At 37.5% G+C, this 16,384-nt stretch overlaps 1 protein-coding gene across 4 annotated transcripts; it reads left to right on the plus strand.

Annotated features, from left to right (window-relative positions):
• The first annotated feature begins 751 nt into the window (after nt 1–751).
• Nucleotides 752–5,980, plus strand: ZFP42 (ZFP42 zinc finger protein). Of its 4 annotated transcripts, XM_079142520.1 has the most exons (4): nt 752–964; nt 2,922–2,983; nt 3,813–3,851; nt 4,829–5,980. In XM_079142520.1, exon 4 carries the CDS (start codon nt 4,919–4,921, stop codon nt 5,813–5,815), a length of 897 nt encoding a protein of 298 aa, XP_078998646.1. In that variant the 5' UTR covers nt 752–964; nt 2,922–2,983; nt 3,813–3,851; nt 4,829–4,918; the 3' UTR covers nt 5,816–5,980. The 4 variants fall into 4 exon arrangements, with proteins under 4 accessions (XP_078998646.1, XP_078998643.1, XP_078998644.1 ...); XM_079142517.1 differs by having other exon boundaries at nt 3,813–5,980; XM_079142518.1 differs by lacking the exon at nt 3,813–3,851 and having other exon boundaries at nt 4,826–5,980.
• The last annotated feature ends 10,404 nt before the right edge of the window (nt 5,981–16,384 follow it).

Consider the following 16,384-nt stretch of genomic DNA (forward strand, 5'->3'; position numbering starts at 1 on the left):
AAATATCTTTTCTTTTCCAATCTCACAATTGAAATTTGTCCCAGAACAAACAAACAAAAGAGTGGAGAACTGCTCCCAGATATGTGAATTACAGAAAAGCTTTATGTCAAAATTTAAGAGGTTCTAAATATTGATTTGGTTTTTGTTTTAATGGTGTGAGTGTATTTATACAAACTGTTAAATTTCACTAGACCTTAGCCAATGGTGAATATTGATTGACCTAGGCTTTCCAAGTGAATTGTGTTACTTCCAGGGATATAAAAGTCACGCGAATAGCAGAGAGAGAGAGAGAGAGAGAGAGAGAGAGAGAGAGAGAGAGAGAGAGAGAGAGAGAGAGAGAGAGAGAGAGAGAGAGAATGTTTATCTAAGACTATGGAGGGGAGTGGAGACTTGTGGGTGTGTATTCGCGTAAACTTGCATCTCCAGGAATAAGAATTGCCTCCTACGCTTGATTTGTATTCATCGATACCTAAAAGCTTAAATTTCATTTCACCTACGGTTCACTCGTTCCACAGACACCTACTGAGTGCGCACTGCGTGCTATAGACAGGCGACTGGGATTCAAAGGCTTTTGTGCCTGGCTGAGGCCCGGCGACCGCAGCCACCGCGAAGAAGCGCTTCAACCCCACCCGCACAGCTGAAGGTGACCGGGCGCAGCCGGGAGCAGCCAGGAGTCTACCTGCAGGCCAGGTGCGGAGCCACGCCCACCTCCCCGCCCACCTTCCCGCCCTCCGTGACCGGTTGGTGCTTTGCCTCGGAAAATCCGACCTAACCATTGTTGAGTTGAAAGGTAGGTGTAGCCCATTCGAATGTGTCCATCAAAAGGAGGACGGGTCTCAGAAGCCGAGCACGAGGCGCGGTAGGTTTCTTGCGCTCGTCGCGGCGTGAGCTGCAATTCCTGCCGTGTGTTACCTTTGAAAAGAAAAGGAGTAGAAATTATTCGGAGCGCATCGTGGTGGCCTGGGTAAGTCTTGTTTAACGAAACTTATTTATTTATTTATTTTTCTGAGCTGGGTGCAGAAAAGGGGGATGCATTGAGTTCATTACTTATAATATATGAATGAATCGGGTTTAAAATACACGAATAAGAACGAAGCCTTTTATCCAGGTCCAAGCCTGTTCTGATCACTCAACTTCTAGCGTGTAGACTTGACCGCTGGCTCTACCGGGACACCAGCTTTATACACTTTTGCAACAGACAAAGGGGGAGTAAATACACTTTCAAGAAAGCGGATGAACGTCTGGTTGAAACTTACTTGAAGTTGAGGTTTTAAAATTTTGTTTCGAAACTTCATGTAAATATCTTATTTCATTATGACTAGGTTCATTTTATATTAAAATGTTTAAATTATTGGTAATACAGTAGGCTTATCTTTTTCTTTCCTTCTCCACTTATTTCTGGAAATAGCACTACCGTCCACCTCGATTACTGTATCAAGAAAAACAAAAAACAAAAAAAAAACAAACAAAAAACCTCATTTCCGTTCCTGTGTCCCTTACCCACTTTATCCAATCCAACAAGCTTAAAGAGTTTTTCTAAGGCGGGCACACGTGGTGGCTCACGCCTGCAATCCCAGGGCCTCTGGGGGCTGAGGCAGGAGGATCGCAAGTTGGAAACCAACCTCTGCAGTTTAGTGAGTTCCTACCAAAATAAAAAATAAAAAGGACTGAGATGTAGCTCAGGGGTAAAGCGGCCCAGGGGAGATCCTTCTATTTTCCCACCCTCTCTACCTTTCATTCCCACTTTGGCCCAAATACCCAGCGTTACTTAGATTAATGAATTCTTTAAAATTATTCTTCTTTCACTCTTGTCCCTAAATCCACTCTCCATATCTCAGCCAAAGTAATCGGTTAACCTAAGCCATGCTTTTCTTTGTTTGAAAACACTCGCTAATGGTTTCCTTTGTTTTGTTTGTTTGTTTGTTTGTTTGTTTGTTTTTCCCCCCTTTGGTTTTAATGTGCAATGAAAATTGCTACCCACAAGATTCCACACGCTCCTCCCCAACCTTGGCTCTGACCACCACCTCCTTCGCCCACCACATTCTACAACAAACATGGCCCCCGTTCCCCTCCACCATGCTTTTCCCTTCGTACTACCCCCTGCGACCTGGGTTGAATACGCTTCCATTCTGTCCCACCAAACTGGCAGCTTCTTTCTTTTTCAGGTCTCAGTCTAATGTTTCATTTTTGGAATTTTTCCAAAGTTACTTTTCTTCTCATACTGATTGACTTTGGTGGGGAGATGTCTTTAGCTTGTTTTATTTGCCATTTACCGCCTGTCTTTTCCACATGGATAAAAGCAAAGCGCTGTGAGGACCACGGACTTAATATCTTTTTCACTGTTCTGTGTTCAGCACCTAGAAAATAACAGGATCTAAATATTTGTGAATTGATTAATTAAATGATGCATTTTATGAAGTACTTCTATCCAAGTTGGAGAAATATATAATTAGGCTAGTCCCATGCCATTACGTATTCATATTTGATATTCAAATTTTGTCCTCATCTCTGGTTTACCCAATAAGTTTTTCAGGTAGTTATTTCCCCTAGCAGTGGATGCTTGCCATATTAACCATTTTTAATAATACATTAGTATATTACCATTTCAATTTTATGTCATTCTCACAAGCGTGCATATTTTTGTGAAGTGAGTGTAATGCTCAGAGACCTGACAAATAATAATCTAGCCTAGAAGAGTAAGAGCCATACTTGTATGTTGGTAAATTTAAAATACCTCTCTGATCTCTTAGTAGATGTCTTTCTAGTTCACAATTGCTTCATGGATAGCCAACTTTTTAAAACTAATGCATTAAGTGTCTAAAGCTCTCATAAATTTCTAGTAAATTAATTTTATTAGATTTAAATTTAATACACCAGTGCAATATCTAATGAATAATCATAAACTCATTTTTTAAATACAGGATTGAGACTCCTGAACAAGACAGAAGAGGCCTTTGCTCTCACAGAGCTTACAGTCTAGCAGGTAAAACAGACCTTAAATAAACACCACCCAGAACTCTATTCCTTGTGAGATAGGGAGCTAGGGAACCCTGAGCTTAGGGATCTAAAAGAGCCTAAGAATCAAGGGCAGCCCTGAGAAAGCTGAAGTTTGGGTGGGAAACAAGCTCAGCATATGTTTGTGTGCACAGACAAACATATAGTAAGAATAAGCAGCATTTTAGTGGGAAAGAAAATGTAGAATGGACTGATCCAGTGCTTCATTGGAGAGAGTTTATAATGGCTGAATAATAAAACGGGAGCAATAGAGATGGCAAGAGGTAAGCTTGGAAAGAAAGGAAAACATCAAATCAAAATTTCAGGTATTCAAAATGGACTGATTGGAAAGAGAGACTTTTGTGTTTGAGCCTAGTGATTATAATCCGAATGATTATGCTTCATGGGTGCTAAGGTTTGCTTGTCTTATTCCTGGACGGTCTTCCTGGTTTCTTTAACCTTTTAAGGAATGCAATAAACAACAACAACACAACCTCTTTTTTTCCTTTACATAACATTTTAAGAAAAAAAAAAGTTGACTCTTAAAAAATTAATGCAACTTCTTTATATATAACATTTTAAGAATTTTGTTGACTCTTGCCTTTGTAGTTGAATCATGTTTTGTTTTTATTGTGTTTTGGTCTTTCTTTCTTCCCTCCCTTCCTTCTTTTTTCTTTCTTTCTTAAAGTGAATTTCATGATTCTATTGATGCCATTTTTTAATGTGGCTATTTAAAAGTATTTTCAAACTGTTAATTTTCACCCCACTGTGTTCACACTTGCCCTTATTTTAAAAGCATTTAATTTTTGTTCCTACAGCAAAACATCAGAACAATAAATAAAGAGATCTTTTATCAGGTACACAATGGTATCATTAAGCAAACCACTCTTCAAAGAACAGCAGTAACATATTGGTACTATAAGTTTTAAAGGCTCTTGCTTTATTAATTTTAAGAAAATGCTGTAAAAATTCGGACCTAAATTTCCCTGTGCTTTTACTTTTACTTGTAGTCAGAAGAGATGGAGTGCCATGGATTTCTTGTGCCTTATTTTCTGGATCCCTAGCTTCTAGAACAATGGGCAGGCCAACTGCAACGCATGAGAGAAATCCAGCCTCTCTTTGTTTTACTGTAACTCAGCCAATCTCATTCCTCTATGGATTATCTGTGACTTCTTCCTACTCCAACGGGGCTGAATAGTTTCAACAGAGATCAGAGAGCCCACAAAGCTTAATTCTGGCTTTTTACAGAAAAAAGATTGTCATCCCCAGCTTAGTAAGGTTGCAGGATCCAATATATACTTAATTGAATGGATAAAAAGGTTATAAAATAATACTAGCTCACATTAAGGGTTCAGCATGTGCTCTGCACCGTAAATTAGGCCAAACGCTTTACCTGCATTATTTAATTTCAGTTTCACAACAATTATGTAAGAAAACAGGAACATCTACTCCTTCACCCCCTTTGAATTTTTTAATCAACTGCCTCTTAACAACCTCAGTAAAGATCTGCCTACTTGCTCTATATAAAATTTCAAACTTTTACTGAATGTATCACAAACAATACGTAGCCCAGAGTAGTGCTAGCACCTTAGTGAATGCCCAAGAACTATTAGGTGAGTCATTAGGTCAAAAAACTTGTGGGGTACTCAGATAACCCATGTCTTATTCCAGGACCTATTTTCTTTTTCTCCTGGGGATTGGGGGTATCAGAGAACATGTAAATGAAGCATTTCATAATTGGAAGGTGAGCTCTAAGCCAGTGTTTTAGGTCATTTTCTGACAGTGTTTCTAATATTGGAATATGTTCTAATTCAAGGTTATTATCATAAAGCAGGTGTTTGGTGAAGAGCATATCAGATCACTACTACCTGGAAGTGATTGGTACTATCCTGGTGCAAACCTTCAAGAAAACATTTGGAACAACATGAATCAGCAAATGAAGAAAAAGACAAAGACTTGTGGACAGAAAGGCCTGGGTGGAAGAGCCCAGAAAGAAGTTGAACCCAAGCTAGACAAGCCAAGCCAAGGCCCGCAGGCAGAAATGGAAGTTCCCAGCAGGCCTTGGGCAGCCTATGATGAAGACACCAGCCCTCAGGCTATTGGAGAGGATGATTTCCCTGACTGTTACATAGAATGCATAGTCAGAGGAGAGTTTTCTGAATCTATCCTGGGAGAAGAATCACTTTTTAAGTCCTTTGAGTGCCTGGAGGAAGGATCAGAACAAGATCTTTCTCAGCAGATTTTTGAAGCAAGCTCCCTTCTTGAATCTTCTTTGGAATACGTGAAAAAGGGGGCAAAACAAGAGCTTCCTCAACAGAGGAATTCACTTCGTGGGTGTTCTGAGTACAGGACAGGCAAAAGACTTCCTCCCAGGGAGATACCCTGTGATGACATAGCAGATCCAAAACAGTCCACAGGATTTGCTAGAAAGAAGCCAGGAAAAGATACAGTTCGTGGTACTCCTGCAGCTCTTGTTTGTCCTCAGAGTGGATGCACCAAAAAGCTGAAAAATAGATCTGCCCTGAGAAAACACCTCCTTGTACATGGTCCCAAAGACCATGTGTGTGCAGAATGTGGGAGAGCATTTGCAGAGAGCTCAAAATTAAAAAGGCATTTTCTGGTTCATACTGGAGAGAAGCCATATCAGTGCACCTTTGAAGGGTGTGGAAAGCGCTTTTCTCTGGACTTCAATTTGCGTACGCATGTGTGCATCCACACTGGGGAAAAACGTTTTGCCTGTACTTTCCCAGGCTGTAACAAGAGATTTGTTCAATCAAATAACCTGAAAGTTCACTTCTTAACTCATTCAAAGAATGAATGAGAAAGAAGTTGGAAAATAGGCCTCAGATAGGATGAGCATTAATGGAAGAGTGACTAGGAACAAATAAATATGCCTCATGGACAATTATTTCTGGGTAGGAACTTGTAAGTTAATATTACAACCCTTAAAGGCATTGTTTTGTTACTAAGATGCTCTTATACTTTGCAATACATTTTAAGAACATAGTGTATTTCCAACAGAAAGATCAGATAAATTCACTTCAGAATATCTTCCTCAATATCTATTGCATTACTGGATGTGCATCCTGTTTTTGCATACTTTATGTATGAAGATAACTATTAATTTTGTAGTTACCAATCATAGTTTTTAATCTTAAAAAATGTACTTCATGATCCGTGTGATAATCCTAGATAATGAATATTGTACAGTAGTCAACAAATGAGTAAATAATTCTTTAAAGCTAAATATAGTTTATGATTTTTGTTGTCATTGTATCAAATTATATTGAAATTTTTTAGTTGAGTCGTTATTTGATAATGTTAATCCAATTGAATCCATTTTATTTATTTCAAAATAAAAGAATGTAAAACCCTACAAGTATGCTAAACCTGGATTCAAAAAGTCAGAGGAAGTTTCATTACGAAGAGATACAATGCACTTGTCCTTAAAAATAAGCAAAACTTTACAAAGACTGATATTCACTATTGGTGAAGTACGGGACGGGGTATTGTTACCATCATACATGGTAAGCTATTTTGGAAGTTTTTTTTGACGAGTGCTCTGTTGATTCCCTAGGGTTGTCATAGCAATGACACAAACTGGGTATCTTTAACAATGGAACTACATTATCTCAGTTTTGGAGGCTATCAGTCCAAAATCAAGGGGCTGGCAGAGCTGATTGCTTCTGCGGACTGGATCTGGAAGGGTCTGTTCCAGTCTCTCCTTGGCTTGTAGATAGATGACTGTCGGCCTGTATGCCTGGCGTCCTCCCTGTGTCTTCTCACACCTCTTCTCTCTGCCTGTGTTCAGAATTCCTCTTACAAGGATACCAGTCACCTTGGATTAGAATCCAGTCTAATGATCTCATTTTAACATGATTTCCTTTGTAAAGACCCCTTCTCCAAATAAGTTCACATTCTAAGGTATTGGTGGTTAGGATTTGAAAGCATTGATTCTGAGGGGAACACAGAACGTGTGCAATATTTAAGACCCAATATTTTTATTTCTAGAAACCCATAGAAATATTTGTACTAATGTAAGAAAGTATTTGTTCAAGGATATTAACAATCGTTTGTAATAGAACTAAATTCATAACTTTAATGTCCATTAAGAAGAAACAAGTTGCATAGATCATACTAGATTTTTTTTTTCTTTTTTTCCCCCAATCATGAGATTTGAACACAAGCATTCAATGACACTAGACAGACACTCCTAAAACTTTGTGCTACATCTCTAGTCTGGCCGTGAAACTTTAAAGGAACTCCCCACATTAATATTATAATCAGGCATAGTTAAAATGCCCTTTTTATTATTTAAGACATCTGGAAATTATGCTAATAGGTACATAAGTTTAACAGCTTTCAGGAAAAAGAAAACACAGTAAATAAATGAATCAACTTAAAGAACTAATCTTATTTAGAAATGCCAAAACAAGTTTTTAAAAGTAAAAATGAAAATTAAGCCAGGTTCAGTAGTGAACACCTGTAATCTCAGCAACTTCAGAGATTGAGGTAGGAGAATCACAAGTTTGATACTAACCTCAGCAACTTAGCAAGGCCCTAAATATTTTAGTGAGAACCTGTCCTCAAATAAAAAGAAAAAACAAAAAACTGGGAAATGTGAATCAGTGGTTAAATGGCCCTGGGTTCAATCCCCAGTATCAAAAAAAAAAAAAAAAAAAAATTGGGGTTTACATTTTGACATCAGTATGAGCTAGTCGGTACTGTGGAGTACTATAGAATCTTATTTTTTTATTCATTATGTATTTGGTGTGGTATTTCTATTATCGCTTCTGTAGGAATGTGGGGCCTAAGTCTAAATGATAAGAACATTGGGCACATAATCCTCTTGCAAGTTCAGTGTTCCCTAAAACAAGTATAGAATTTAGGATTGGGATTTGGTGTTTGATCTAGATGACAAAGCACATGTTTGTCTCGTTTTCGCTTTGGCAGCAGTGTTTGGCTAGGCCCTCTGGATTTCCACTTCATAGTTGCATTGGTACAATGCATTTCTGAAGGCTAAACAAAAAGCATGCTTCACGCTGCAAGCTCTTGAGAACTAAGACCCAGGGCATCAGGAGGGATCAAGACAAGCTCCCCCTGTGGAGGCTGGTTTACTTTTAGACTTTTCTTTCTGGAGTGTCTAAAATACTTGTGTATCTGGATTTCAGGGCTTAGTTAAATCCTGACTTGGGAATAAGATGATACTTGAATAGCCTAACCATCTTTCTTCTGTCCTTCTTTCTCTACTTCCTTCCTTCCTCCCTCCCTCCCTCTCTCCCTCCTTCTCACCCTCCCTACCTCCCCCCTCTTTTTCTTTCTTTTCTTTCTTTCTTTTTCTTTCTTTCTTTCTTTTTCTTTCTGTCTTTCTTTTTCTTTCTCTCTCGGTGTTCTCTCTGTCTCTCCCTCTCGCGCCCTCTCTGTCTCTCTCCCTCTCGCTCCCTCTCCTATCCTTAACTTTCTTTGAAAAAAACCACCAAACTGCTAAGAATACAAGAGGAAAAAGGTACATGACCAGGTGCTGTGGCAAACGCCTGTAATCCCAGTAACTGAATCAGGAGGATCACGAATTCAAAGCCAACCTCAGCAATTTAGTGAGGACTTTAACACATTTTTGAGTTAATTGTTGTATATGATGTAAGGTAATGGTCCATTTTCATCCTTTTGCATGTGGATGTCCAGTTTTTCTAACACCATTCACTGAAGAGATTATCCTTTGCCCACTATGTCTTCCTAGTGGCCTTGTCAAAAATTGGCAAAATTGGCAAATATGCTTGGGTTACTTTTGGTCTTTCAATTCTCTTGCATTGGTCTATCTGTCTGCTTCCAGTTCCCTGCTGTTTTGATTACCATAGAGTTTTCATATAATTTGAAATCAGAAAGTGTGATGCCTCCTCCCCACCCCCACCTCAAAATTGCTTTGGCTATTCAGGGACTTTGGAGGTTTCATATAAACTTTAGAGCTTTTTTTATTCCTGTGAAAAGTGAACTGGAATTTTGATAGCGATTGCATTGAAGTCATCCACTGCTTTTTGTAATACAGATATTTCAGCAATATTAATTCTTTCGTCTGGTGAACATGGATGCCTTTCCAATCATCTTCCTCAATTTCAGCAATGTTTACAGTTTTCAGTGTATAGATCTATCACTTTGCTAAAATTTATTCCTAAGTATTTTATTTTAATACTCATAAATAGGATCATGTTCTTGATTTCTTTTAATCAAATAGAATATTATTAGTGTAAATAAATGCAATTGATTAAAGAACTGAAAACCATAAGGTACAGATCATCAATTTCTTATTATCATCAATACGTAGACCACAGTTAGTAGGCACTTAATAACTTATGGATTGACTAAATGTGTAAAAGTCTGGTTTAATTTGTTTTTTTTAAAACAGTAATATTGTCAAAATTAAATCATGCGTAATTCAAAATGACTAATAAAAGAATTACAGTCTATATAAATCTGATAAGTCTGAAAATCAAACAACTTTATTAGAGCAATACATGCTTAATAAAAGAAAAGCGCTACAGAAGTGTGTTTGTGAAAATGTATGTGACACAGGCACCTGTCTCTTCCACAGCCGTTGTCACCATCCTTAAAGAGAATTCTTGTTACATGTTGTTTGATTATTTTTATCAGTAGTGAAAATAATCTTAGATTTTATTGCCATTTTTTTAATCTTCCTCTAAGAGAAATAGTAGAGACTATAATTAGTTTAAAATGTCATACCATGCATATCTTACTTCAAATCAATTTCTCTTATTTCTCCTATGTGCTCAGGTCCTCTGATCATGTCTGACGTCTGCTTTTCACCAATGTAGATAGGTGCACATAGGATTTTCAGCATTCTATCTGATAGCAGATTTGTCAGATTTTTCTATTATTTTCCTTCTGGGTATAAACATGTGCAGAAATCCGTGTGTGCTTGTGTTTTAATTACCTAAGACACTGGCTTTGACTGAATAAATTGCATGATTACATCCTACATTGGACACAGAACAGTGCAAGTTATATTAAAAAGCCATTATATTTGCAACTCTGAACAAGAGACTATAATTAAAAGGCAATTGGATGAAATTAGCTTTAAGAATACAAGAGTTTAAGCAAGATTTGGTAAATGAACATTAATGGTTAACATGTGGTTTTTATTAGGTCTTTTGCTTTTATTCTCTCTGACCCCAGAGTTGAATTCCTTAGATGTCAGTGGACCAGACATGTAGAACACCTGTAGAAAGCTGTGATTTACCATATGGCAAAAGTTATAGCCATAAAACAAGCCAATGGAACTTCTGCAACTTTAGTAAATCAAAGGTATTAGTAGGCTACAACGATACCCTGGGCATTAATAAACTATTCTTAATGCTTCTAAGATCTTAGTTGTTATGTTATAAAAAACGTAGTACATGCTCCTACAACTCAGAATGCTGGTCATAAAACATATATACAAATCAAAGAAATAAAAAAAATTGAGAAAAATTTGATTACCATCACCACTAAATAAAAAACTGCACACAATATGTGTAACAGCAACCTATGATCTAAGAAAACCAGTGTGTTTCAAACTGTTGAGGACTCAGCATGGTCATATTTTTGTATGTGGGAAAGCTTTGAGTTTATCAAGTGTATATGCTTAATAGATATTACATTTATGGCATATTAAAGGTGACTCCAAATTCTTTGATATTCCTCTTGTTACAAGTTGAAGTCTCTGGATATGTTAGTCACTGAATTTAATTATTCCACAGTGTATTTTCAAATCACAACATCACTTCATACTCCATAAATTTTTACGGTTATAAATTATCAATTTATAATTAAAAGAAAAAAAAAAAAAAAAACTAAGTTGGAGTCTATTTTCCTTTCCTTGCAGTATGGTCTGGTATGTAACTGCTTTGATCAGAGCAGAATGATGTAAATAATGCTATAATAGTTATGTCAATTCTAAATTCTAGGTCTTTGCTTTCTTTTTTCAATACAAGGTATTGAACCCAGGGGTGCTCTATCACTGAACTACATCCTCAGCCCTTTTTATTTTTATTTTTTTAGTTTGTGACAGGGTCTGACCAAGTTGCCTAGACTGGTCTTGACCTTGCAATCCTATCTCTGCCTCCCAAGAAGTTGGGATTACAGGTGTGTGTGCCTTGGCACCTGGCTGGTCAGGCCTAGTGTTTAAGAGACATGGTGGCCACGGCTGTTTAAGAAGCAAGGCTACCCTAAGACTACCATCCTAAACAAAATCCGAGCCATAGCCAGAGGCACTGTAGGATAAGACATCAGGCGGGCCAGGAGGGGAGTTGTGGGGAGAGAGGGAGGGATCACCACAGGTAGCGAGATGCCAGACATGAGTGTGGGAGCCATTTTGGAAAGGCCATCCATTCCCCAGTCACCCCAGACGACACCACATGCTTGGCTTCCTGAATGGTGCCTTCTGAAATGACTGACCCTCACAATAATGGACAAAATAAAACGGTTGTTTCAAGTCACTTAAGTTATGGGGTTAGTTTGTTAACGTGGTAATAGGCAACATAAACACACACCCCACTTCAGTTTTATGCGAGTTTTATAGTCCTTAACTTTATATTTGTGTAAGTATATGGGTAAATAGATACGCATACATATTACCATAAAACTACATCCAAATTCAAAAGGAACTTTTTAAAATTTATTTTTATCAGAGCATTATATTTATACATATGCTCAGGGAATTTGATTTCAGTTCTTGTTCTTTGTTGTCTTCCTCCCCCATTCTTCCTCTACTGATCTTTTCACTCATTTATTTGTTTGTTTTTGATTGGTTCTTCCTACCTAGACATAGAGGTGAAATTCTCGTGGTATACTTACAAATGCCCTTAAAGTGATTTTGTTAAACTCGCTGCATAGTTCATCCCCTTTCTCATCCCCTCACTCCCTTTTGATCTCTTTCTTCTACTACACTGATTTTCCCGATGTCTTTATGATATTCAATCTTCCCTCCCTTTCCTTATTTGGTCTAGCTTCCACAGAGGAGAGAAAACATTTGACCCTTGACTTTTCTAAGACTGACTTATTTCACTTAGCATGGTGTTTGCCACTTCCATCCATTTACCAGCAAAGGCCATAATTTCATTTTTTTTTTTTTTTTGAAATTCATTTATTTTAGGGCTGGGAATATAGCTTAGTTGGTAAAGTACTTGCCTTGCAAGCACAAAGCCCTGGGTTCAATCCCCAGCACTGCAAAAAAGAAAAAATATTCATTTAAAAACATTTTTTTTTTAATTTTTACAGACTGTATTGTGATTCATTATACACAAATGGGGTACATCACTTCATTTCTGTGTTTGTGCACGATGTAGATTCATGCCATTCATGTAATCATACATGTACATAGGGTAATGATGTCTGTCTTATTCCACCATTTTTCATACCCCCTCCCTCTCATTTCCCTCTTCGTAATCTAAAGTTCCTTCATTCTTCTCTCACCCCCCATTCTCCTCATCCATTATATATCATTATCCACTTATCAGGGAAAGATTGTGGAACCAACCTAGAAAACCTTCAACAGATGAATGGAATAAAGAAGCTGTGGTATATAGACACAATGGAATATTATTCAATCATAAAGAAGAATAATATTATGGCATTTGCAGATAAATGGATGGAATTGGAGAATATCATGCTAAGTGAAATAAGCCAATCCCAAAATTTCATTCTTTTTGTCACTGAGTAAAACGCCATTGTGTGTGTGTGTGTGTGTGTGTGTGTATATACCACATTTTCTTTTATATAATTTTTTATTTGTTCTTATTAGTTGTATATGACAGTAGAATGCATTTTGATACATCATACATAAATGGAGTATAACTTCTCATTCTTCTGGTTGTACATGATGTAGAATCACACCAGTCGTGTAATCATGTATGTAACATAGGGTGATAATGTCTGATTCATTCTGTTATGTTTCCTATTCCTATGCCCCCTCCCCTCCTTCACTCCCCTCTGTCTAATCAAAGTATCTCTCTCCTTCCCTGGCATTCTTGCTCCTTCATTCAACTGTTGATGGGCATTTGGGCTGATTCCATAATTTGGCCATTGTCAAAAGAAATTTTCCTTTATGTTTGGCCCCCTATATCAACAGATTCTGCACCAACCAACTGTGGATCAGAAATATAATTAGGCCTAAAATAGTAGCATTTGCACTATGCACAAACTTTACAACATAAGTGCTTTGTAAATAGTTGTTATACTATATTGCTAACAGATAAGTGAAAAGAAAAAAAGTCAATGCAGGTACAATTTAAAAACATTTTTTTTAATGCTCTCAATTGAACCCAGGAGTGCTTTACCACTGCTGCATCCCTAGTCCTTTTTATTTTTTTTATTTTTAGACAGTGTCTCACACTATTGCTGAGATTCTTCCTAAGTGGCTGAGGCTGGCCTCAAATTTGCAATCCTCCTTCCTCAGCCTCCTGAGTAGCTGGGATTATAGACACGTGCCACCGTGCTTGTCTAAAAATTATTTTCAATCCAGAGTTAGTTGACCCTGAATATTCACAACTATTGATATGCAGGGCTAACAGTAACTTCAAATTTGTATGATAGAGTTATTTTCAGGATCATTTACATTAGGGTAGCACATTACCTGTTCAAAGACCTGCAAGACTGATTCATTTGGTGGAATGTCTAAGGAAACTGCAGTTGTCTTTAAGAAAATTAAAACCTATCTCTAAAAGTTAGCGGAGGGAGAATCTCCACTTGGGAAGAATAACTTCTCTTCACAGAACTGGTTCAGTTATCCTGACTGTATCTTTGGAGGACACCCGTTAACTTTGGATGCCACCCTCCACTGTCCTTTAAAGGCCATGCTCCACTTTAACACTCTGACCCATGCCAGAGAATGTAGCTCGTCCTTCATGCTTAGGGATCAAACCAAAAGAAGGTTGGAACATTTCAAGACCCTATAAAAGGTAAGAAAATCACACCATACAATTTGTTTTCTCGAGTCTCAAACTCAAGGAAGATCCACCTATTTCAGGATCCAGGGTTTAAAGAGAAAAAACAGCAGTGATTCATGTGCTCCTGAGACTGACGTGGGTTTCATGGGTTCCCCTAGGTGACGCAGTATGTCTACCCCATCACAAAAGTTTATATACACACATTATGTGATGCATTTCATTTGAGCTTTAGTAAAAACAACATCTCCAAAATATATGTAAGAAATGTACAAGTACAATCTTTATGGACGCTCTTCTAGATTTCCCTGAATGAGTTAAAAGAATCTGCTAGGGTATTTAACCTGAAAACCTCAAAAGCTATCACAAGGGCTGGGAGTGTGGCTCAGTGGTAGAGCACTTGCCTGGCGTGTGTGGGGCACTGGGTTCAATCCTTGGCCCCACATTAAAAAAATAAATAAACAAAAATGTTTTTTAAATGCCACACCCTTTCTTAAAAAAAAAAAAAAACTATCACAATCTGGGGTGGAGGATGGAAAAAAGAAAGAGAACTTTATAGAGATTGGCAAGGGGCAGATTTTGAAAGCTTTATGAGCCATCTTAAAGGGTTAGAACTTTGTCTCATAGTCAATAAAGTGCGCATAAAAGGGATTAAGCAAGTAAGTGACATGATCAAATTCACTTTTGAGAAGAGTCATCTGGGAGGCAGGGTTGAAGATGGATTGGTGAGAGTGCAAACAGGCAGCTGCTGCAATAATCCGGAGGAGAGATGGCAAGTCTTACTGGACTTCATATTTCCAGCACCGACATAGAGCACAATAAATGATTAATGGATGTTTAAATAAATGCTCGGCTAGACATAGCTAAAAGGATTTCCAAGCAGCAGTAAAAACAGAAAAATGACAGATGCACTAAACTTAAAGTCAGTGATGCACAACAATCAAAGGACAAATACTCCAACTTAAAAACAGACTTTCATGGGGCTTGAATGGACATTTCTCTAAAGAAGATGTATAAATGGCCAATAGGCACATGAAAAGATGTTCAACATTATGAGTCATTAGGGAAGTGAAAATCAAAGCCACAATCAGAGACCACTTCACACTCACCAGGATGGCTGTAAGCAAAATGCTGTTGGTCAGAATGTGGAGAAATTCTAACCCCCATCCTTTGCTGGTGAGAGCCTAGGCGTGTCCTAGGATTGTGTCATTGAAAAGAAGCTATGGCATCCCTATAGATCTGGATTTTCCACACATAAAGACTTTCTTACAAAGGTTAGCCCTCTTTTATTGCCAGATATATTTAGATAAAATAAAAATTACTTGCAAAGAATATTCATGATTTTAAGAATTTTGTCTAGTTCAAAAATTTTGGTTCACTTCTGAGAGAGTCAGTGAAGGTGGGACTCAGATGCTCCCTTGTCCTAGTCTGTATTGTGGAGACTTTCAAGATGGTATTTGTTAAGGAGCACTAATCTCCAAAATCTATAAGGAACTTAAAAAAATCTTTACACCAAAAATAGAAAGAACCCAATCAATAAATAGGCTAAGGAACTGGACAAACACAGAAGAAGATATACAGGTGATCAACAAATAAATGAAAAAGTGCTCATCATCTCTAGTAATTAGAGAAATGCAAATCAAAACCACCCTAAGATTTCATCTAACTCCAATTAGAATGGCTATTATCAAGAACACAAGCAATAGTAAGTGTTGGTGAGGATGTGGGGAAAAAGGAACACTCATATGTTGCTGGTGGAGTTGCAAATTGGTGCAGCCACTCTGAAAAGCACTATGGAGATTCCTCAGAAAACTTGGAATGGACCCACCATTTGACCCAGTTATCCCACTCCTTGGTTTATATCCAAAGGACTTAAAATTAACATACTACAGTGATGCAGCCACATCAATGTTCACAGCAGCTTAATTCACAATAGCTAGATTGTGGAACCAACTGAGATGCCCTTCAATTGATGAATGGAAAAAGAAACTGTAGTATATATACACAATGGAATATTACTCAGTCATAAAGAAGAATAAAATTATGGCATTTGCTGGTAAATGAATACAGTTGGAGAATATCATGCTTAGTGAAATAAGCCAATCCCCCAAAACCAAAGGCCTAATGATTTCTCTGACAAGTGGATGATGATAAATAACGGGGGTGGGGAGGAGGCAAGAATGGAGGAAATTTGGATGGTGTAGAGGAAAAGGGGTGAAAGGGATGGGGATGGAAAAACAGTAGAATGAAACACACAGTATTACCCTATATATATATATATATGATTACATGAATGGCATGAATCAACATCGTGTACAACCATAGAAATGAAAAGTTGTACCCAATATTTGTACAATGAATCAAAATGTAGTGTGTAAAAGTAAAAATATTTTTTTTTAAAAAAGAAGGTCTTTGTTCCTGTCATTCAGGTCCTTTGATAGATATCTTCTAGATTT

The sequence above is a fragment of the Sciurus vulgaris genome, assembly GCF_902686455.1.
Source record: "Sciurus vulgaris genome assembly, chromosome: 5".
NCBI classification, from domain to species: Eukaryota; Metazoa; Chordata; class Mammalia; order Rodentia; family Sciuridae; genus Sciurus; species Sciurus vulgaris.